Genomic DNA, 24406 nt, shown 5'->3' with positions numbered 1-24406 from the left:
TCTGAGTTCTGTGGACTGTATCTTGGGTACTCTGTACTTTAATTTTGGCTAATACCTACTTATTAGTGAGAACATACCATGCATGTCCTTTTGGGTCTGAATTACATCACTCAGGGTGACATTTTCTAGTTCCATCCATTTGCCTGCAAAACTCAGGATGTCCTTGTTCTTAATAGTTGAATAGTATTCCATTGTGTAAATGAACCACATTTTCTGTATCTGTTCTTCTCTTTTGGGACATCTGGGCTGTTACCAGCTGCTAGCTATTAAAAATAAGGCCACTATGGACTTCATGGAACATGTGCCCCTGTGGCATGGTGTGGCATTTTTGGGGTATATTCCCAAGAGTGGTATTTCTGGATCTTTAGGTAGGTCTATTTCCAATTTTCTGAGAAACCTCCAAATTAGTTTCCAGAGTGGTTGTACCAGTTTGCAATCCCAACAGCAATGGAGGAGTATTCCTCTTTCTTCACATCCTCTCCAACATGTGTTGTCATCTGAGGTTTTGGTCTTAGCCATTCTGACCGGTGTAAGGTAGAATCTCAGGGTCATATTGATTTGCATTTCTCTGATCACTAAGGACTTTGAACATTTCTTTGAACTTCTCAGCCATTTGAGTGTCCTCTGTTGTGACTTCACAGTTTAGCTCTATACCCCATTTTTTATTGGGTTGTTTGGTTTTTTTGGTGGTAAACTTCTTAAGTTCTTTATATGTTTTAGATATTAGCCCTCTATCAGATGTGGGGTTAGTGAAGATTTTTTTCCTAATCTGTAGGATGCTGATTTGTCTTATTGACTATGTCTTTTGCCTTATAGGAGCTTTCCAGTTTCATGAGGTGCCATTTATCAACTCTTGATCTTAGAGCATAAGCCATTGAAATTCTGTTTAAGAAATTTCTACCTGTGCACATGAGTTCGAGATTCTTTCCCAATTTCTCTTCTATTATATTCAGTGTATCTGGTTATATGTTGAGGTCTTTGATCCACTTGGACTTGAGCTTTGTGCATGGAGAGAAATATGAGTCTGTTTTTATTTTTCGACATACAGACATTCATTTAGACCAGCACCATTTATTGAAGATTTTTCTTTTTTTCATTGTATATTTTTGGCTTCTTTGTCAAAGATCAAGTGTGCATTAGTGTGTGGTTTTATTAGGTCTTCAGTTCTATTCCACTGATCTACCTGCCTGTCTCTGTACCAATACCATGCAGTTTTTATCACTATTGCTCTGTTGTAGAACTTCAGGTCAAGGATGGTGATTCCCCCAACTGTTCTTTTATTGTTAAGAATTGTTTTCACTATTCTGGGTTTTATGCCTTTCCAGATGAATTTGACAATTGTTCTTTCTATGTCTTTGGAGAATTGTGTTGGACTTTTGATGGGCATTGATTGCATTGAATCTGCAGATTGCCTTTGGTAGAATGGCCATTTGTACTATGTTAATTCTGCCAATCCATGAGCATGAGAGATCTCTATATTCTTTTTCTTTGATTTCTTTCTTGAGAGACTTGAAGTTCTTATCATAAAGATCTTTTGTTTGTTTGGTTATAGTTACCCCAAGATATTTTATATTATCTGTGGCTATTGTGAAGGGAATTGCTTCCTTAATTTCTTTCTCAGCCTTTCTTTATCATTTGCCTAAAGGAAGGCTACTGATTTATTTGAGTTAATTTTATATCTAGCCACTTTGCTGAAGTTGTTTATCAGCTGGAGAAGTTCTCTGGTAGAATTTTGGGGGACACTTACGTATACCATCATATTACCTGCAAATAGTGATAACTTTAATTCTTGGTTTGCAAGAATTTTATTGAGTATTTTTGCATTAATATTCATAAGCGTGATTGAACTGAAGTTCTCTTTTTTGGTAGCATCCTTGTGTGATTTAGGTATCAGATAATTGTAGCTTCATAGAATCAATTAGGTAGTATTCCTTCTGATTTTATTTTATGGAATAGTTTGAAGAACATTGGTATCAGGTCTTCTTTGAAGGTCTGGTAGAATTGTGAACTAAATCCATCTGGCCCTGGGTTTTCTTTGGTTGGGAAGTTTGTAATGACTTCTTCTATTTTCTTATGGGATATGGACCTGTCTAGAAAGTTTACCAGCCCTTTATTTAACTTTGGTGTGTGGTATCTGTTTAGAAAACCATCCAGTTCACCTAGATTTTCCAGTTTTGTTAAGTATAGGCTTTTGTAGTAGGATCTGAGGAATTTTTGAATTTCCTTCATTTCTGTTGCTATGTCTCCCTTTTAATTTCTGCGTTTTTGAATTTGGATACTGCCTCTGGGCCTTTTAGTAAGTTTGGCTAAAGGTTTATCTACCTTGTTGATTCTCTCAAAGAACCAGCTTTTGGTTTTGCTGATGCTTTGTATTGTTCTCTTTGTTTCTATTTGGTTCATTTAAATCCCGAGTTTGACAATTTCTTGCCTTCTACTCCTCTTGGGTAAGTTTGCTTCTTTTTGTTCTAGAGCTCTCAGGTATGCTGTTAAGTTGCTAATGTAAGATCTCTCCAGTTTTAATACCAGTGCATTTAGTACTATGAATTTTTCTCTTAGCACTGCTTTTATTGTGTCCTGTAAGTTTGGATATGATGTGTCAACATTTTTATTAAATTCCAGGAAGGCTTTCTTTATTTCATCCTTGATCAAATTATCACTAAGTAGACAGTTGTTCAGTTTTCACATGTACATGGGTTTTCTATTGCTTTTGTTGTTATTGAAGACCAGCTTTAGGCCATGGTGGTCTGATGGGTGCATGGGATCATTTCAATCTTCTTGTATCAGTTGAGGATTGTTTTGTGACCAATTATATGGTTGATTTTGGAGAAGGTATCATGAGGTACTGAAAAGAAGTTGTATTCTTTTGTTTAAGGGTGAAATGTTCTGTAGCTGTCTGTTAAATCCATTTGGTTCATATCCTCTATTAGTTTTACTGTCTTCGACGATTATTGTGTGAGGTTCAATGTGTCTTTTGAACTTTACTAATTTTTTTAAGTAATGGTGCAGTTTTTAATATCATTTTTCCACTGACATTGCCAACACATCAATTATTATTTGAGGAAGTATCAGCAGACACATGTTTTTAGAGTAACCAAACTTGCATAAAAGGCCTTCCTTGGTAGTCTTTGCCCTTCCCCCATTTCCTTCTCACTCTTATGGATTTTCTCAAAAATATGTCTCAAATAATTACAGTTACTGTTTTGATCAGCAACTGGGGATAGGCAAAGTACTTCTGGTTTGAATGTCTTTTCTTCTCTCAAATGTAAGAAAAGAAGTGAAAGTTGTAATCTTAAAAGGTAGCAACTGGCATCTTACAGAATTAACTCTTCTATTAATCATTTGAAAATCAATAACTACTTAGACTAAGAAATTTCAAGATGATCAGAGGAAGCAAATCTTAAGATATAACTGGTATTAGTTAGCTTGAAAATGTTGACTGTTGCACTTTGAATTCTAGAGTCCATTCAAATTCAATTTTTTTTCCTCCATCTTTATTGACTTGGGTATTTCTTATTTACATTTAAATTGTTATTCTTTTTCTGGGTTTCCAGGCCAACATCTCCCCAACTCCTTCTCCTCACCTCTATATGGGTGTTCTCCTCCCCATCCTCCCCACATTACCACCCTTCCCCAAACAATCACATTCACTGGGGGTTCAGTCTTGACAGGATAAAGGGCTTCCCCTTCCACTGGTGCTCTTACTAGGCTATTCATTGCTACCTATGCAGTTGGAGCCCAGGGTCAGTCTATGGCTTATGGTCAGTCAGGCTTAGTCCCTGGAAGCTCTGGTTGGTTGACATTGTTGTTCATATGGGGTCTCAAGCCCCTTCAAGCTCTTTCAGTTCTTTCTCTGATTCCTTCAACAGGAGTCCCGTTCTCAGTTCAGTGGTTTGCTGCTGGCATTCACCTATGTATTTGCTGTATTCTGGCTGTGTCTCTCAGGAGAGATCTACATCTGGTTCCTGTCAGACTGCACGTCTTTGCTTCATCCATCTTAGCTAGTTTGGTGGCTGCATATGTATGGGCCACATGTAGGGCAGGCTCTGAATGGGTGTTCCTTCTGCCTCTGTTCTAAACTTTGCCTCCCTACTCCCTAACAAGGGTATTCTTGTTCCCCTTTTAAAGAAAGAGTGAAGAATTTGCATTTTGGTCATCCTTCTTGAGATTCATGTGTTCTGTGCATTTAGGGTAATTCGAGCATTTGGGCTAATATCCACTTATCAATGAGTGCATACCATGTGTGTTTTTCTGTGATTGGGTTACCTCAGACAGGATGATATTTTCCAGTTCCATCCGTTTGCCTATGAATTTCATAAAGTCATTGTATTTGATAGCTGAGTAATATTTCATTGTGTAGATGTACCACATTTTCTATATCCATTCCTCTGGTGAAGGGCATCTGGGATCTTTCCAGCTTCTGGTTACTATAAATAAGGCTGCTATGAACATAGTGGAACATGTTTCTTTGTTATATGTTGGGGCATCTTTTGGGTGTATGCCCAAGAGAGGTATAGCTGGGTCCTCAGGTAGTGCAATGTCCAATTTTCTGAGGAACCTCCAGACTGATTTCAAGAATGGTTGTACCAGTCTGCAATCCCTCCAACAATGGAGGAGTGTTCCTCTTTCTCCACATCCTCGCCAGCATCTGCTGTCACCTGAGTTTTTGATCTTAGCCATTCTGACTGGTGTGAGGTGGAATCACAGGGTTGTTTTGATTTGCATTTCCCTTATGACTAAAGATGTTGAACATTTCTTTAGATGTTTCTTAGCCACTCGGCATTCATCAGCTGTGAATTGTTTGTTTAGCTCTAAACCCTATTTTTTAATAGGGTTATTTGTCTCCCTGCAGTCTAACTTCTAATATTTCTTTTATGAATGTGGGTGCCATTGCAATTGGGGCATAGATGTTCAGAATTGAGACTTTCTCTTGGTAGATTTTCCTTTGATGAATACAAAGTGTCCTTCCTCATCACATTTAATAACTTTTGATTGAAAGTCTATTTTATTGGATGTTAGGATGGCAACTCCAGCTTGTTTCTTGGGACCATTTGCTTGGTAGACCTTTTACCATTCTTTTACCCTGAGATAGTGTCTGTCTTTGTTAACAAGGTGCATTTATTGTATTGATCAAAATGCTAGATCTTGTTTACATATCCAGTTTGTTAGCTTATGTCTATTTATAGGTGAGTTGAATCCTTTAATATTGAGTGATATTGAAGACAGATGACTATTAGCAACAGCACACACAGACAGATCTATGTAAATGTGACTGTAAGATTTCAAGAAATTGAAACAAAAATATTCATCATAGGAATAGCTATCATGTCTCAAGCCATTGTATTGTAGGGGCTTTTAGGGGTTCCTGCTTGAGATTTAATAATAAAGTCACAGAGACATCTGTATAGTATGAGCCTGTTAGCCTTTGTGCTTGGCCCAGTTCCTCAGTTAGCCATCTTGACTCAGTCCAGCTCCCCTATATCTGATCTCTACCCTGTGGTTCTTTCAGCTCGACCTCCCTGTTATGCTCCAATTCACCTCAAAGCACAAGACTCCAGATCTTCATTCATCCCAAGTCTTTTAATCTCTCATACAAAAAGAAGTTCAAGAGCATAGTAGGAAATGTTCCAGAGCTTACACAATCAGCAACAGGACTATGACAAGTCTATTGTTGCCTTTGACCAGATGAAAAGGCTAGCTTTATGATCACCCAAGGACAGTTTGCTTTTGAACATGATAATATCAGAGACTAATTGCTCACACTGTTTATATCTATTTGGGTAGGTGGAGAATTAACAAACATTTACATATGGAAAGCAGGTTTTGTGGGCTATAGAAATGACAATACCACATTTGATGTCAGCACCCAGCACTGCCAGCACACCAATTAACAATTGAGAATACAAGGGCACACATTCATAGCCAGTTCATATAATATGTGTGTGGGTAGGTTACCCCAACACCATTGGGTTTGTTCTTCAAGATATATAGGATAGCATTAGATCGTGGTTGCTCTTTAGCTGAGCCCTACCACTGCTGACTTACAGAAAGATTTCTGTCAGCCAGACTGCCCTGCTGTGATCTTTTCATGAACATAGTTTCATAGGGAAAGACCTTACCATAATGTTGTATGAAGTAATTTCTATAAACTTTGTACTAGTCTGGCCAGAAACAGTTTAATGAGCCTACCTCCACCCACTTCAGCACTGCTTTGAATCCAATCCATTTCATGCTCCTTGAACCCCACAGTAACCCATGATATATGGCATAAACCATGTTTTGCCTGTTTCTCAGACCTCAGCCAAGTTGGTTCCAAGGAGAAAACAAAAACTGGCAGATTCCTCTTTGGTTGTCTTCCTCCCTGGTTGTCTTCCTCTCTGGCAGTTATCCCCTCAGAGATCTTTGTAGGAATGTTGCAATTTTTCCACATGCCAACAACTTCACTTACTAAACACACAACATGTCTTCTGACCACTTGAGAGAAGTGCTTTTAATGTTAAGGCCAAATATTAGAAATAACGTAAATTCTCCTTCCTATAGAACCTGTCAAGTCCCCATTCTAAGATGTCCTTGGAAAAAATGAAAGACCTTCACCTTGGTGAACAGAACCTACAGCCAGAAACCAGAGAAGTGAATGGGATTCTCATGTCCAAGTTGATGAGTGATAACTGGGACAAAATCTGGAACTTCCAAGCAAAGCCTGATGATCTCCTTATTGCAACCTATGCAAAAGCAGGTGGGTGTCCCACGCTCGACCTCTCGCCGGCAAGAAAACACGCGGGGACATACGGGTCCTTGCTGTAGCATAACTTTTATTACTCTTAAGGAGAAGCCCCGCGCGCCCGCATGGCGCGGCTTATATACACCCTAGTGCGGTGCATCCACACCTGATTGGTCGCTTACCCATGATCTCATTAGGCACGCCCCGGAGTGGGCAAAGACCTGGCACGAAGGCACTCTTGCACATGCGCACACAGTTAACTTCCTGAAAGGAAGTTGGCTGGCACGGCGGAGGCCAGCGCCATCTTGTAATGGCGGAAGCTATCCTGGCCTTCCACGTGGGGTGCAGCGGAAGCCAGCGCCATCTAGTGGTGGCGAATGTTAAAGCGGCCCTCTACAGGTGGGTATAAGGAACAGTAGCAGAAAAGGCCACTTACACAAAACAAGTGATTCCTAACATGAGCATTCAAAGAGGATGGGTGTGGCTTTATCTAAGCAAGTCTTTAGGGAAAAAAAAAACAAAATAGAACAAAACAACCATTCCTATTCATAAGGGTCAATACCCTATCCTAATGCAATCTCCTTTAATTAAGCTCTTGAAAGACAGAGATGGTCTCCAAAGACTATGTAAAATTACAAAGTGTTTACACAAAAATTACAAATCATAGACTATGGAAATAAAATGGAAATTCTTGGATTCTGCCAATCCAGCCACCCTTCTGTGTTCACCTTTCTAGCACCTAAACTGTGGATTTAGTTGCCTAGATTGGCATGGACTTGAGTACTTGCAGCCCAGAAGTAGTGCTGAGAACACATGCACACCCATTGTGACAAAAATAGAGAAGAGTTACCAGTTATTAGAATCCTAGGGAACAAAGAAAGGACTAGAAAGGGATCAGAAAAGACAAAGAATATCAGGGACCTGATCAGGGTGTAAAGCAAGGAACATACCCACTGGGGTAACATTGGTGAATAACTAGTGGGCCTTTCCCCTCCCCAATATCATTTGTTTTTGTATTCCACACAGTGTAATAGGGCTTATTTTGGACACTTGATTTAGTAATAGAGACTTTTGACATGAAGATACAGCTGAATTTTGAAAAAGGACCATGTCTGTGCTCCAGATTGGTTGATATTTCAACTCCTGTTGTTCACTGGGCCAAGATCTAGTATAGGAGTTTCTAAACAAGGATTGTGGTTGCTACAGGTTCTCAATTTCTGTCCAGGTTTCATTGCACATGTGGCTTTCCCACATTTAAACTTAAACATGCACTTTTTCTTAGAGCAGAAAGTTTTGATAAGTCTAGCTTAAAAAATATGCAGCTCTCTCTCTCTCTCTCTCTCTCTCTCTCTCTCTCTCTCTCTCTCTCATCTCTGGCTTTATTGCAGTATTTCTCTTAGCACCTTTCAATTTCCCATAAACACTACATACACTTACAAGTGGACAAACCTGCCATGGTCCCCTCCAGATAATATTATTTTCTAGGGCAGGTGACATTCTAATTGTACTTCCTTTCTTTATGTCAAAATGGCCATAGTTCTACTCAAGCCTTTAATCAAACCTTTCTATGCACTACTCAAGCACATTTTCCCAGCCTTTCTGTGGCAATGGTTATCCTTTGATTATGTATATACCTAATGCGTTTGGTTTATCTGTGAGAAGAAGAGATAATCAAAAGTAGTCACTGTATCTTGGTACAAGAAAAACTAAAAATTGTAGTTTTGACTCAAGAAGCTAGTTACCTAACTAAAATGGAAGTATCTCTTAATTTGAAAAAAAGAGTAGATGTCTGGTAGGCAAGAGAGAGTCTCTGTTATGTCTCCCCCAAAGGACTATCAGCTTATGAGAGCAAGTGCGTTGGCTAATTCATCTTTGATTCAATCCACGCTTGCCTGACTGCATATTTAATCACTCAAACTCTGTTTATGGGTGACAAAGTACTTTATTGAATGACAGACAGAAATAGGTCAGAGGATTTTTAAAAAGCATACACTACAAACACACAGTGATAATGAGCACAGAGGGCCACTAGTGTTTAAAGGAGGACAAAGAATGTAGTAGGTGAGTTGATTCTATCTAGAACCCAGTGAATCTGAACACAGCTTTGTTCACTATATGTGTGATTGATTAAATAAAATTGAATTGTGCCATAGTGGGTAGAACTGAAAATAACTGCTTCTAGGTACCACCTGGACGCAGGAAATTGTGGACATGATCCAAAATGATGGGGATGTTCAAAAATGCCAACGGGCCAACACCTATGACCGACATCCTTTCATTGAGTGGACTTTGCCTCCACCCCTCAACTCAGGTGAGTTCCCCCAACCAGGATTTAGGGGACTAAAATCATTGTGCAGTATCAGTTTTTACCCCAGAGGAAGATCATGTCTATAGCCTTTCTTTGAAAAAACATTGGAATGGTATTATCTAAGTTTAGGTAAAGGGCAAAAGGTACATATAACTAAGTAGTCCTTTTCAAAGTGTAGTTCCAGCCATCATTATGGAGTATCCTCTAGAATGAACTGGAAATCTGGCCTCAAGATAGAGGGAGACATGAGTCTTACATATTTAAGACAATAGAGTCAATCATTTGGCCAATACAGTTTCTGGTGTTTAACACAATATCGGATACACGTAACTGGGGAGAAAGATCTTGCTATACAAAGTTGTCTTACCTCCTAGGTCTGGATCTGGCTAACAAAATGCCATCACCTAGAACCCTGAAGACTCATCTGCCTGTTCAGATGCTTCCACCTTCTTTCTGGAAAGAAAACTCAAAGGTAAGACCAGCCTACTTTTATTCATTAAAACAGAAACAACCTGTGGAAACTATAGGACACATGATGGCATTGCCCCAGAGCCCACATTCTCCTTTTTGCACCCCTGTTTCCTTCAGAATATTATTGTTGGGTATGATTGGAAGTTTTTATTCATAGTTCTGATCATCTACCCACTAACCTGTGTTAAATGAGAAAAGTCAGTCATACAAAGTTTGGGTTTCCTGCTTGAAGGTAGAGTTTTAATTTGGAACCTCTATGATGCAGGCTAACAAGGACTTAAAGGAGAGAACAATCTATCTGGGGAAACCTACATGGGTAAAGTAAAACATGATAGTGAGTTTGTGGATCTCTGGGACCCTACAAGCAGAGGATAGGAGGATTATGAAAACATGGGCTGTACTGCAGGTCCATGCACTATTCAATAATCTAGTAAAAGTTCTCCTAAAGCCAACTATCTGAGAGCCTTACCCAGCTCTGGATTTCTGCTATGCCAAATTCTTAGCCACAAGCATCCCTTTTGAAATGTGTGCTTATCTAGAAAATGATAGTTTATTAAGACTATAGCAGCTAAGGCTGTCTGATAATATCTTTCCTACAACCATAGACCAAATAACCTATTCTAATGAACACCAATGAGAACATGTCCACCTTGTAGGCAAAACTTGGTCCTCTTCCTCTTAGAATGACAACCCTAATTTGTCAATGCATAAAAACTTCATTTACCTTTATAGCAACCGTATCTCATGAAGCTAGATCCCATTGTACTGTTTTTATTTGCTCTGTTTAGTTTGTTTTGACACTTTTTTAATTGTAATCCTATACAAGTATAGACATAGATTCTTACTAAACTCAAACCTCCCAGACATTTTTTTTCTTTTTTTTCGAAGCTGGGACCTAACCCAGGGCCTTGTGCTTGCTAGGCAAGCACTCTACCACTGAGCTAAATCCCCAACCCCCCTCCCAGACATTTTTATCTTTGCACATACCAACAGATACAGGAAGGATGGTTTGAGAGCCATTTCATCAACAAGCTTTGAAATAAATAGTTTATTTGAAGAATTATTATCACTACCATAGCAAACAGACAGTATGCCAGGGGATGTGACAGAAGTTCAAGCCTATGAGATACAATCCCTTGTTATAGTCTAGACTGTGTCATTGAGTAAGGCTGTTTTATTCCTAGGCAGCACAGGGATAGAAAGAATTCAGGAATAGGAACATGTCTTTTACTCTGAAGTAGTGTCTGTCTCTGTGTCTGAGGTGTGTTTCCTGCATGCAGAAAAATGCTGGATCCTCTTTAAATATCCAGTCTGTTAGTCTATGTCTTTTTATTGGGGAATTGAGTCCATTTGTGTTAAGAGATACGAAGGAATAATGATTGTTGTTTCCTATTATTTTTGTTGTTAGATGTGGAATTATGTTTGTGTGGCTCTCTTCTTTGGGGTTTGTTACAAGAAGATTACTTCTTTGCTTTTTCTAGAGTGTAGTTTCCATCCTTGTGTTGGAGTTTCCTGTCTATTATCCTCTGCAGGACTAGATTTGTGAAAAGATATTGTGTAAATTTAGTTTTGTCATGGAATATCTTGGTTTCTCCATCTACATTAATTGAGAGTTTTGCTGGATACAGTAACCTGGGCTGGCATTTGTGTTCTCTTAGGGTCTGTATGACCTCTGCCCAGGCTCTTCTGGTTTTCATAATCTCTGGTGAGAGTCCGGTGTAATTCTGATAGGTCTCCCTTATATGTTAGGTGACCTTTTCCCCTTACTGCATTTAATATTCTTTCTTTGTTTTTGCATTTGGTGTTTTGACTCTTACGTGATGGAAGGAATTTTCTGTCCAATCTATTTGGGGTTCTGTATGCTTCTTGTATGTTTATGGGTATCTCTTTCTTTAGGTTATTTTGTTGAAGACATTTACTGGCACTTAAGTTGGGAATCTTACTCTGTTCCATACTTATCATCTTAAGGATTGATCTTTTCTTTGTGACCTGAATTTCTTGGATATTTGGGGATAGGAGCTTTGTGCGTTGTACATTATCTTTGATGGTTGTGTCTATGTTTTCTATGGTATCTTCTGCCCCTGAGATTCTTTCTTCTATCTCTTGTATTCTGTTGGTGATGCTCGTGTCTATGACTCCTGATTTCTTTCTTAGATTTTCTGTCTCCAGTGTTGACTCCCTTTGTGATTACTTTATTGTTTATATTTCCATTTTTAAATCCTAGATGGTTTTGTTCAATATTTTCACCCATTGTGTGTGTGTGTGTGTGTGTGTGTGTGTGTGTGTGTGTGTATTTTCTGTAATTCTTTAAGGGTTTTGTTTTGTTTTGTGTTTTTTTTTTTTGTTTTGTTTTTTGTTTTTTTGGTGTTTCCTCTTTAAGGGCTTCTACTTGTTTAACTGTGTTGTCCTGTAATTTTTTAGGGAGTGATTTATGTCCTTCTTACAGTCCTCTGTCATCATCATTAGATATGATTTTAAATCTAAATCTTCCTTTTCCAGTGTTTTTGGCTATCCAGTATTTACATTGGAGGGAGACTGGGCTCTGGTTATGCTAAGAAGTCTTGTTTTCTGTTGCTTAGGTTCCTTTGCTTTCCTCTCACCATCAGGTTGCCTCTTGTGTTAGCTTGTCTCTTACAGTGGCTTGACCCTCCTGGGAGACTGTGTGTCAGCACTCCTGTAGACCTGTTTCCTCCCAGTGGGATCTGGGTACAGAGTGCTGTGGGACCAGTTCAGTTCTGGGCAGAGGCAGAAACCAGAAGTGTCCTGTCACAGACTGCTCCTGGCTTTGTGTGTCCTGAGGCCTCCAGTTGTGTTGCTCAGAGCAGTAGAGTTGGTCTTCCCTCTGCTCTCAGGTGTGTCAGCACTCCTGGCAACTGGCTTTCAGCTCTGGGCACAGCAGAAACCTGAAGGGCCCTGCTTCTGACTTCTCCTAGTTTCCTGTGTCCAGAGGGTACTAGGTGGGTTCCTCTTGGGGCAGGAATGTGAGCTGAAGTGGATGTCTCCCCTGAGGTCTCAGGAATGTCTGTACTTCTGAGAGTCCCGCTCTCTTCCCCACAGGATTTGGGTACAGAAAACTTTGGGACTGGTTCAGCTCCAGGCATAGGCAGAAACCTGAAGGGTCCTGTCCCAGAGATTTTTAGCCTTTTTAATGTTGTAATGCTTAAAAAAAAATATTCCCCAGCCATAACTGACATGGCTGCCAGCCATGTGTCAGCCATTTGTCAAGATGGTGGTGAAGCCATGACTCTACCTTCTTTATCCCACAGTCAAGATGGTAGCCAGCCATGCACTGTTTATATCTTTCTCACTGCCAACTGAGTTGTAGTCAAAACGAAGTGACAGGTGATTTAAAAAGCCAAAGATGCTCCATCAACACAATTGTTGTTAGGACAGGAGAGAAGTGGATACAAAGACCCTGTAAGGCAATGCCAGTTTCATTTGCAATGATGCTCAGCAACTAAAGCTGTTTTGCAATGAAGAAGAGGGAAGGATTACAATGGCATTGTTTCCAAACAGCCAGGACTCCCAAAGTTCAGATTGAAGCTGTTTATGCAAGGTCTGTGACAAATCTAATTTGGATAAATTTCACAGCAGGCCTCAGCAATGTTCATTTTCTCAGCCTGTGCCAGGAGGTACTGGAAAACCCAGTGTGCAGCATTCTGCACATAAGCCTGGAGTTGAACAGTAGGAGTTGGGTAGCCTCAGGACTAACATCTCTTAAATCTGAAGACTCCTTTGGAGCAAAGACTGTCTTTGCTCTGGGCTGGAGAAGCTATCCCTGGCAAGGCCTCAGCTTGGCAGAATCCATGTTTGGGTGGTGTACCCAGAATAAGTACCCGGTACTTAAAGGCAGCCCCTGAGAACTGATTACACATCAAGTTCAAAGTGGATCATGTCAGGCTAAAAAAGATAGGGGAAAGGAGTGGGCTCCTTGTCTGGCCTGACCTGGCCTATAATGCTGGGGGACTAACTACTCTAGTCTCAGCACCAGATGATAGGTTATCCCCACCAATGAAATGAGCCAGTTCAAGTCAAATTAAAGCATAAGTGCAGGTTTATTGGGGACAGCTCTCATTTTGGTTCACCAGTCCCAATGTAAGAGGTCAGGGAAGTTGCCAGGCAAACAAGGAGTCAGAGGGAAGAGTGAGAGTAAGAAAGACCAAGAGAGAAGAAGCCCAGCCCTTAGTGGGCTAGGAAGTTCTGTACAGTGGGTGGAGTATGACAGCCACGCCCTGTAAATGGTAGGAACTGAGGGATGCTGGGAAAACCTGGAGTCCAGGTCCACTTTGATATGTTAAATTTATACCTCAGCCACTAGTCCCCAGTTTGAAACCCAACATAAAGTACCAGAGAAAGCATCCTTGGACTCTGACCAGAATCCAAAAGAGAGACAGAAAATGAAAAGAAGGAAGAGTTACTACCTGATTCAGAAGGGCAGACAGGCCCAGCATAACCTCCCTTGTGGTAGATTTAAAATGACTCTACTATGCGGCAGGAATTCTAGAAATGAAAAGTACATGATCTCATCAAACAGCTAGTTATTCTTACTGTCTCTTCAACAGGACCTAAGTGAATCTACTTCCTGAGAGATGGTCCTTTAACCAAGTGATTGGCCAATCAAACTGAATTAGCTAACTCTTCAGGCAGGAAGCAATGATGTGTTTTCAACCCAGGGATAGATTCCATTCCTTATGTAAGAAAGTAAAAGCTTTTCGTTAATGGGCCTTTAGTCCTGCTCTATCCATATTATTGCCAACCTTCTAGATCCAATGTCAGAAGAAACAAAAACACCTATTTAATCACAACACTAACACGTCTTTGTAAAATCAGTCATATAAATACTGAAAGCCTGTATGGAATCCCCTCTCTTTATCCACTTAGATGTGAATAGTTAATGATTTCTGAGACCTTTCTATAAACTTTTCATTTTATAATGGTGTGGTAGGTTTATAAGTGACTGCCCAGTGCTGTCCGTATGCTAGTCAATAGAACTTGGGAATGTTACTATTGCCAAATGGGCCTCCAGGTGTGAATAAGGATGTAGTGAACAACCTCAATTATCTGGGACTTAGATTTCACCATAGAGGATTTTATTAAAGAGTCAAGCAGAAATAGAAGATGTAGCAACCAACCATGAAGAAAGAGTGATTCTAGGAAAGGATCAGCAGCTACAAAAATGGAGATGATTTCCAATGCTAGAAATGATAAGGAAATCCACTGTCCTCTACAATCAAGAAAATGAACAAGCCCTGCTGATAGCTTTACTTTTTCCCGATGAAACATGGCCTCCAGAGCTCTAAGATAATCTAATTGCTTTCAGCCACTATATGTATTTATGATAATTTATTTACAAGATGAATTAGAAGTTAATATAAATTATCAGACTCTTTTTTTTTTCCGGAGCTGAGGACCGAACCCAGGGCCTTGCGTAAATTATCAAACTCTTAAAAGTTATATTTAGCTTTGGATTCTATATTGTAAGCTCTCTTGCATATATTTGCTCTGCCTAGGACTTCTCTTGTTTCCAATTCTTGAACATGATATCTAACATAGGAATACTTTTCAAAATAGGAGCTGAAAATTAAATTAAATTAAAATTAAATCTATAAGCATTTGTTTGATATCCATGAGTCACTGTAAGGTAATGTATATATATTTATATGATATTGATAAGTGTAGTAACTCACAGTTTTTGGGTTTATAAGTGATTTTGTGAATATTGTATAGAAATCCAGTAGCAAGAAACAGTCATGCAGGGCTGACAATATTGGTGGAAATGCAATTGGAAAAGTTCATGCTCAGGTAGTTCATCAGAAGAAAAACAAATGATTGAGGCACCATACAAAGGTGCTTAAGAAAACACTAGTTTTCTTATATTAGACAAGAAGCTTTGTAGTACTCCTTAAGCAAAATGCCTAGCACAAGGTACAGAGGAAGGAAGGAGAGGTTTATTTTGGTTCATTGTTCTGGAGATTCAAATTTAAGATGAAGCAGTGCTCTTGATTGACCCTCTAGAAAGAATAACATCATGGTATAAATAAAAATCAAATTGAGAAGTTAAACCTCAAAGTAGAAATGAAAGCCAGAGGAGAATGAGAAAGAAAAAGGAAGAATGAAGGAGAGTACCACAATATCTTTAGATTGTATACTGCCAGTGTCCTAAGGATTCCACTTTAAACCCTGTGTCTGAAAAGTCTACATACCAACTTGTTGCACTACCCTGGAAGTGCCTGACTATTTGGGGAATGCAATTCAGGTCAAACCATAACAGTTTCTCCATCCCCCAACATTACTACAAACATATACAGCCACATAGGAGAATAGGAGCCAGGTGGCAAGGAATGGAAGAGGGCAGACAGCAAGATAAGATGAAGGTCAGCTGTCTTTCTTCAGATCCTACCAATGTCTTCCTTACACAAGAATGCCCTTGCCAAGGGGGACTTTACACTGCCACAGAAAATCAAAGGTAGGGGACACAATTCATCTGTGGAATTGGTATTTATCTGTAGAGAAGAGGCTGGTTGGTTCACAGTCTTTGCATCTCCCATATCCAAATGAGACTCTTGGTTAAGCAAAACCTTGAGAGGATTTTCAAATAATAAAACACACCATGCTGCATGGGCTGAATGTTCTGTCCTTCAAATTCATGAACTGAAATTTTAATTTCCAGGTTGATTTGATTAAAGTAGATCTTTAGTGATCATGTTATAAAAGTGGGACCTCATAGATAAGGTTGAGACCTTTATTAAAGATAGCTATCAAAAACAATGACTTTATGAAATTCATAGGCAAATGGATGGAACTGGAAAATATCATCCTGAGTGAGCTAACCCAATCACAGAAAAACACACACAGTATGCACACATTGATAAGTGTCTATTAGCCCAAATGCTTGAATTACCCTAAATGCACAGAACACATGAAGATCATCATCAAGACCGATGATCAAAATGCGAATGCTTCACTCCTTTAAAAGGGGAACAAGAAAACCCTTGGGAGGGAATAGAGAGGCAAAGTTTAGAACAGAGGCAGAAGGAACACCCATTCAGAGCCTGCCCCACATGTGCCCATACATATACAGCCACCAAACTAGATAAGATGGATGAAGCAAAGAAGTACAGGCTGACAGGAACCGGATGTAGATCTCTCCTGAGAGACACAGCCAGAATACAACAAATACATAGGCAAATGCCAGCAGCAAACCACTGAACTGAGATCGGGATCCCTGTTGAAGGAATCAGAGAAAGGACGGGAAGAGCTTGAAGGGCCTCGAGACCCCATATGAACAATAATGCCAACCACCAGAGCTTCCAGGGACTAAGCCACTACCCAAAGACTATACATGGACTGACCCTGCGCTCCAACCTCATAGGTAGCAATGAATAGCCTAGTAAGAGCACCAGTGGAAGGGGAAGCCCTTGGTCCTGCCAAGACTGAACCCACAGTGAATGTGATTGTTGGATGGAGGGTGGTAATCGGGGGAGGGTGGGGAGGGGAAGCCCACATGGAAGGAGAGGGGAAGGGGTAAGGGAATGTTGGCCCGGAAACTGGGAAGGAGAATAACAATCGAAATGTAAATAAGAAATACTCAAGTTAATAAAAATAGCTATCTCTGAAGAAGCCGAACTTCGCAAGACCTTCATCTTAGTTTCTCCAGCAACCAGAATTATAGAAATTAATTTTTATTAATTTTGCCACACCCAGTATCTAGCATCTTGTTCCAGCAGGATAACTGGACTAAGTCACTATGGGTAGCTTCTTTATTTCTCAAGTTAAGGGTAACAGCAACATTTATCATGCAAATCGCAACCCCTTTAAAATAGAAAAAGGGATAATGTTAAGAATAGAGTGATAAATGAGAATGGTTAGTGAACAAATTGAAAAAGATGCTTATGTTGATCATAAAAACACATGCATATCCAATTCCTCAATAAGTTGACCTATAATATACAGAATGCTTTCAAACAATATGCATGTCCATATTGAATAGTGATCACTTTTTGTCTTGTTTCCTCTTGGCTTCCCATTCCTTTTGCTGAACAAACCTAGATTATCTATGTGGCCAGAAATGCCAAGGACTGCCTGGTATCTTACTATTATTTCTCAAGAATGAATAAAATGCTGCCTGACCCTGGTACCCTGGGAGAATACATTGAACAGTTCAAAGCTGGAAAAGGTGTGTGAAATAAACTGGTGGTGTCCTATGTCCTAACCCATGCAATGACAACAGGCAAGATTTTCAGTAGACATTTGCATTCCTCAAGGTCAATCAGGGAAGATGGTATACTCAAAATAAGTCATTTCTGAAGACTTTGGCAAAGGGACTATTGACAGTTGTGAGCAGTTAGGGAAAGTCAGCAAGGGCTAGTAGATGTTTCTGACATTCCCAACCCCTAATGCTATCAGAGGAGCCATTAATAGGAACTGAGCTTTGACCGTGCCAGCAGTCAACCACAGTGAACCAAGAGGAAATACACCAAGGAAACAAATCTCCAACATCCTCCTGTCTCCAAAAGCCTCTTTGAACAAAGTCTGGCCATAAGCTGGGTTCCACATGCTGGGCACAGCTGGCAGAACCAGCAAAAGATACCCAGCATACTTCTTCCCACTCACCATCACAGACAGAAAGTTGTCCAGATACTAGGTAGCAAGACATTTCCCCAAGTTTATTTCAAAATCATACTATTAGAATGTTTTTAATATATATATATATATATATATATATACTTATAATGTTGCATATATATGTATATATACTGCATATATAGTGTATTAATATATAACATTTATACTATGTTGCATATATAAAATAAAGTTATATTTAAACAATTATTACTAATGCTTAACATTAATCTCTGTGTATTGTGATGATGCAAGAAAAATAAGTCTTGAACTCAGTCATAATACAACCCTCCACATCAGAGAAAGTTGAATGATGGGAATAAAAAAATCAAGAATTCAGAATGTATCTTATTATCTGACTCAATTCTCTTACAAAAGGAAGAGAGACCGGCAGTATCTAAGAGCCAGGGGCAGTGAATGACTACAAGGAAACTATCTTCTGGCCACAGCAGGGGAACTGTACAATATTCCAATTGTGAGAGTATTCATAAGCCCTGTGAAAGCCCAAGCCAAATCCTAGCATCAAGAGAGGAGTTGGGCATAAAATTCTTCCCCTAACAAATGAGCTACTGGGGATTGTTATTTGCTGGAAGATAACAAGTCAGTTTTCTCAGGTCACTTTAATCTAAAAATATATATATCCTCTGATAACTATACCATGCTCCAGTGGAAGATAGCATATTCAAGAATATTTGGGGAGTACAAATTGGCCTTGATGGGCATAAAGAGATACCAAGTTCAGTGGAAGTAAAAGATGGAATACTCCTGTTAAGATTTGGGGGAGAGGGCTGAAAAATTATCAGATGTGGTGTGTGTGTGTGTGTGTGTGTGTGTGTGTGTGTGTGTGTGTGTGTGTGTGTGGCTGTGTTTGTGCATCAGTGTGTCTATGTATGTCTGTCGGAGTCTGTGGGTATGTATAAAACTGTATTCTTAAAGAAAGAATTTTGGTCAGGATCTTTGTATTTTGTTTGTATTTATTAATTGTTCTTTTTTATTTATCACAGCTATTCTTATCTGATAAGTTTTAAGGTGACAATAACAATCTCTTTCTTTCCTCCTTTAGTGCTGTGGGGCTCCTGGTATGACCATGTAAAGGGATGGTGGGATGTGAAAGACCAACACCGTATTCTCTATCTCTTCTATGAAGACATGAAAGAGGTGATGGCAGTGTGATCTTGACTGTCATCCCACATCCTCATATACAAAAATCCCAGTGACACCCTGGGATGTGGGCTGGTCCGCAGAAGATTCTTGAGGAATCTGCTTCTATGATACCTCACAACTCATTCTTCCCCTAGAAATTCTGCAACTCAGTTTTTTCCTAGATGCTCTAACTACTTTTTCCCATTTAGTAGTCATAATTTTCACAGTATCTTTTCTCTTCAAAAAAATAGAGCAAGTTTTATACTCAAATCAAATGACCAGATTCTGATACTTGTTATCCATGTTTCATTATCGAAAAGCTGGTTGTTGTTTATCTCACGAAGTGACTAGAAATGTATCCAGTCATAGTTGTAGAGTATGAAAGTGTAACTTCTTTCTCCCTTGTCCACACCACTGAAGTCCATCACTAAGTTGTAGACCATGTGAACACTGGCTGGATTAGACACATACAGTGGGGTACTGAACTGACACCTCTCTCTGTTTTATTGTGAGTAAGTAGCAGGTAATGCCTAAAATTAACCTGTAAGCCACATCTGCTCAGGGAAGAAGTAACTTCCTGGAATGCTGAGAGTTATAGCTTTTAGAAAATAACAAAGTGTCATGGGAAAATACAGTGGCCTATAGGTTTGCCTTTATAAACTCCTGCAACACATGGCTTAGGGTCCCTTATAGCTAGGAAACTCCAGGGAATGGTCCTGACTAAAGTCTATCTCTTAATACGTATTTAATAGTTAATAAAGCTTGCTTACAATTTGACCCAAATTTTAAGTTGGTTTTTCTGACAAATCTTAGGATTAACATAGAGCATAGATCTACTCTCACAATCCTGTGGATTGGTGTGCTTACGTTACAAACTCACCTTCTATGCCCAAGCTAAGATTTAACCAGAATCTGTTGGTCCTTTTCTTTCATCAGAACGAGGCAAGTTGCAAGGATTCATATCCTTGGGTTGACTTGGTAACTCTTTTATTCATTCTCTTATTAGACGTCTCATAGCTCTCAATCTCTTTTTGCTGACTATTATAGCCACTATACAAAGTTAATCACACAAACCAACAGAACCTCAGCTTCATGTGATCTTCACAAAATCTCTTAACACCCAGAAAATAAAATAGAATGCCTTCCAAGATTCCAGGTCCTGGCTCTGAAGGCATTTGATCCCCTGCTACAAGTGAATATTCTAGATGGCAAGAGTAAAACCTGAGTAGTCAGTGCCTTGCATTAAAACTACTTAAGATAAATTGCAATTGGCCCCATGAAACATACTTTTTTAAGTAGTGTTTGTCAATACTGACTAAACCGCATCTCTAATGGAAGACCAAAATTATTTATTTTATATAATTGTTCCTTATATAGGACCCTAAAAGAGAAATTGAGAAGATAGCAAAATTCCTGGAAAAAGACATATCAGAGGAAGTTCTTAATAAAATCATCTATCACACCTCCTTTGATGTAATGAAGGAAAACCCAATGGCCAACTATACCACTCTACCCTCCAGTATCATGGACCACTCTATATCTCCTTTCATGAGGAAAGGTAGGTGAGATTGACATTCTGAGATGTCAAATAAGTCTCATGGTCTTGCTAATATTTTCCACTGATATATCATGCTACCTGACTTATTTTGCTAACAGGTGTAATTTTGGAGCTTGGTACAAATCATAGGGGTGTATAGGCAGTCCTTCCTCTGTGTTTGCAACACTCTCTAAGAGTTCACTTTATTTCAGGGATGCCTGGAGACTGGAAGAACTACTTTACTGTGGCACAAAGTGAGGATTTTGATGAAGACTACCGGAGGAAGATGGCAGGGAGCACTATTACCTTCCGCACAGAGATCTGAGAGCACTGAGGAAGAGGGAAGCCCTAGATTTCCTGACTATATGCTTTAGCTATTTGAGCTTCCATTCCTGAGTTTTGTATGTCCTGTGATACTATTTCATCAAAATGTAATCAGACCTTCCACACTAGGTGATTATTCTTATTGATACCTACTATACAACCATGCACTTTTACTGCACTTATGCAAAATAAACAGAATACCTTCACTAGCCTGCAATTGTCTTGTTTCATGGCAAAGCTCATGAATAGAGAGACACACAAAACAGGATTAGACATAAGAAAGTAAATAAGAAAAGCCAAAGGAATGAGAAGTGAACACTGTGCATTAACCAAAGGCTATCTAATTTTCTTAACAATTGTCTTCATCTGTTCTCTTTAACAAAACACCTAATTTGTGTATAAAGAATAAAAATGATTTCTTATGCACTGCTTTGAAGTCTGGGTACTAAAGTCAAACTGCCATACTAGCAAGCCCCTTCTTATTGCACCCTCCCATGACAGACTACAGAATGCACTGAAGAAAGGTCAAATTCAAGTTTTTATCAAGAACCTATGATAACCAGCTCATTCATATGATGATGTACTTATATCTCCTGACTCTACTGCACTGATGACTCAGTTTCTAATATATAATGAACATTGCTATATATTCAGATTACTGCTGTAGAACAAGAATAAGACTCCCCACTTCAACATCCCTAGACTAAATAGCAACAACAACAACAATAACAAAAGTTAGGCATAAAATCTGCCTTTTAAGTTGTCAAGGTTATCTAAGATATTCCTAAAACTGTTATCCTTAGTTACCTCCCTAAAATAGAAGGTAAATCCCTACTGTTGGTGACATCATACACTTTGGACCATGCACATGACCTAGAAGATCTGAGTTGGATCCACCTTGAAAGTACATCCCTAAGTGATGTGGAGACTATCATATTTCCTCCTGTAATGCAGGATAAATTTCTCCAAATGACTGGATAGATTGTTTCTACTGGCAGGGAACCGTGAAAGTAGCCAAGGCTTCCAACTCCATCAGTCTTTCTACATCTTCTCAGAATTAGTTTTTACTATCCTTTCTTCTGAGTTAATGTTCTCACTTTAACAGTAGACTCCCCGTGAGGTTTGAAGTTCATTGTCATTGAGTCATTTGAACAAAGAAATTATGGGTTCAGTTTTCCACGATATCACCTCCCCGCTCGCTCTCTCTCCCTCTCTCTCCCTCTCTCTCTCTCTCTCTCTTGGATAAACATAGGTTTCAGGTAATTTTATATTCATTTTGAACTGAAATTTTATATCCTAGAATTCATTTTAGAAGCAAACAGTCAAACTTATACTTATTACTTGACAGAAATAGTTCATAATATCATATATGTAACAATCTAGACATGGAAAGAGCAATTCTCAATTTCATGTGGAAAAATAAAAAAATACAGGATAGTGAAAACAATTTGTAACAATAAAAGAACTTCTGGGTGAATCACCATCCCGACTTCAAGCTGTACTACAGAGCAATGGTGATAAAAACTGCATGGTATTGGTACAGAGACAGGCAGGTAGATCAGTGGAATAGAACTGAAGACCAGGAAATAAACTGACACATTTACGAACACCTGATCTTTGACAAAGAAGCCAAAATATACAATGGGAAAAAGAAGGCATCTTCAGTAAATGGTGCTGGTCTAACTGGAAGTCTGCATGTAAAAAAATAAAAATAGATCCATATTTGTCACCTTGCACAAAGTTCAAATCCAGGTAGATCAAGGACATCAATATAAAACCAGACACATTGAATCTAATAGAAGAGAAAATGGGAAAGAGCCTCAAACTCATTGGCTGGGGGGGGGGGTAAAGGGTAATTTCAAAAACAAAACTCCAATGGCTCACGCTTTAAGATCAAAAATTGATAAATGGGACCTCTTGAAAGGGAAAAGCTTCTGTAAGACAAATTACTCTTAAAGAAAAGCATCACATATCCCATTCTTGTGCTCAAAATCTTTTGGAGATCAGTATCAGATAACAATACATGACTTAGCTTGTGCCTAGATTCATACATAGTACCACCTCTCTACTTCAAATGTTAAATACCAGTGATTTTCATACTTTCCGATGTTAGAGGCTCAGAGTCCTAAACAGATTTTCTTTATGTGGTTTATAGCTTTTGGTGTTTTGTATATTATAAATTAAAACTAAGAAATTATAAAACTCCAAAATACAGCTTACTATATACCATTTGTCATCAAAATACTGGCGGCATGATGTGGTAAGTGATAGAAGAGCTCACCCTGAACTCCTGAAAGATTCAATCTAAGAAACTAACATCATCTTATACTAGAGAAATGGTCTTGACCTTGTAGAACCCTTGGCAGGGTCTCAGTTTTTACAAAGATTTCCAGAGTATAATTTATAAACTGCTGTTTGGTCTTAAACTCAAACAAAATCAGTGTATATTGCTCAACATCTAATTTCTTAACTTTAGTCAATCTGCTCTTCTATCTGGTTCATTTTGCCCCAGTTCACATATTCCATGTCAAATGACATCATCTCCCTAGCAGTGCCAATCCCTTTGTGCAGTTTTATTACACCATTATTTGATACATTACTATTTCTCTCCTCTCCTTTTTCCCTCCTCTCTTCCTCTTCTCTGCCTTCCCTCCTCCTTCCTCTCTCTCTCACTCTCCCCTTTGAACTTTCAAAGCAATATTTCTCCTCCTATTATTTCTAGTTATGTCTTTATCTTTTTTAAAATCATATATATATACATATATATGCCTACATAATTGCCTTTCAAAGATACCATTCAACCACTTGCTATCACTAATTTTTCTTTGGGGAAATATCACTCCCTAAATGTGCAGTTTTTTATGGAGTTATCAAGGAGTCACACCTTTTCCTGATCAATGTGTACACATATGACCAAAACTGGGTAGGTTTTATTTTCTGCTTATATTTGAATTATGGGCCAACTAAATTTATTCGCAACCCACTCAACTTATGAGAACGGCTTTGGCGATGGCCACTTGGTAAATCCTTTATGGATTCCCACAACTGCCTCACTCTCTGTTCTTGTTCTTTTCTCTCAGTTCTTTGAGCAATCCTGTTGTTGTACTGGAATAAAATGATCCATGTTGCCTACTACCATAGAAACAAATGAACAGATACAAAAAATGAATCTTCAAACTGTACTTTATTCAGATATTCAGCCTTCTGAGAACCTAGTAAATTATTGTCCATAAACCTTCCTTCTCTGGCACATCTCCAGCTAGTACACATGACAAATAATCAG

General features: G+C 39.0%; 1 protein-coding gene across 1 annotated transcript in view; it reads left to right on the top strand.

Annotated features, from left to right (window-relative positions):
* Positions 1 to 21329, top strand: part of LOC116898078 (sulfotransferase 1C1) — a 46052-nt gene extending 24723 nt beyond the window's left edge. The window contains exons 2-8 of the mRNA XM_032899469.1: positions 6538 to 6733; positions 8901 to 9029; positions 9401 to 9498; positions 17547 to 17673; positions 19183 to 19277; positions 20640 to 20820; positions 21012 to 21329. Coding sequence (XP_032755360.1) covers positions 6562 to 6733; positions 8901 to 9029; positions 9401 to 9498; positions 17547 to 17673; positions 19183 to 19277; positions 20640 to 20820; positions 21012 to 21124 — 915 coding nt within the window. The 5' untranslated portion in view covers positions 6538 to 6561 and the 3' untranslated portion in view covers positions 21125 to 21329. The remainder of the gene's footprint in view (positions 1 to 6537; positions 6734 to 8900; positions 9030 to 9400; positions 9499 to 17546; positions 17674 to 19182; positions 19278 to 20639; positions 20821 to 21011) is intronic.
* Positions 21330 to 24406: the final 3077 nt, after the last annotated feature.

This window comes from Rattus rattus, chromosome 4 (assembly GCF_011064425.1).
Source record: "Rattus rattus isolate New Zealand chromosome 4, Rrattus_CSIRO_v1, whole genome shotgun sequence".
Lineage (NCBI taxonomy): Eukaryota > Metazoa > Chordata > Mammalia > Rodentia > Muridae > Rattus > Rattus rattus.
This window is presented reverse-complemented; position numbering and strand designations above follow the sequence as displayed.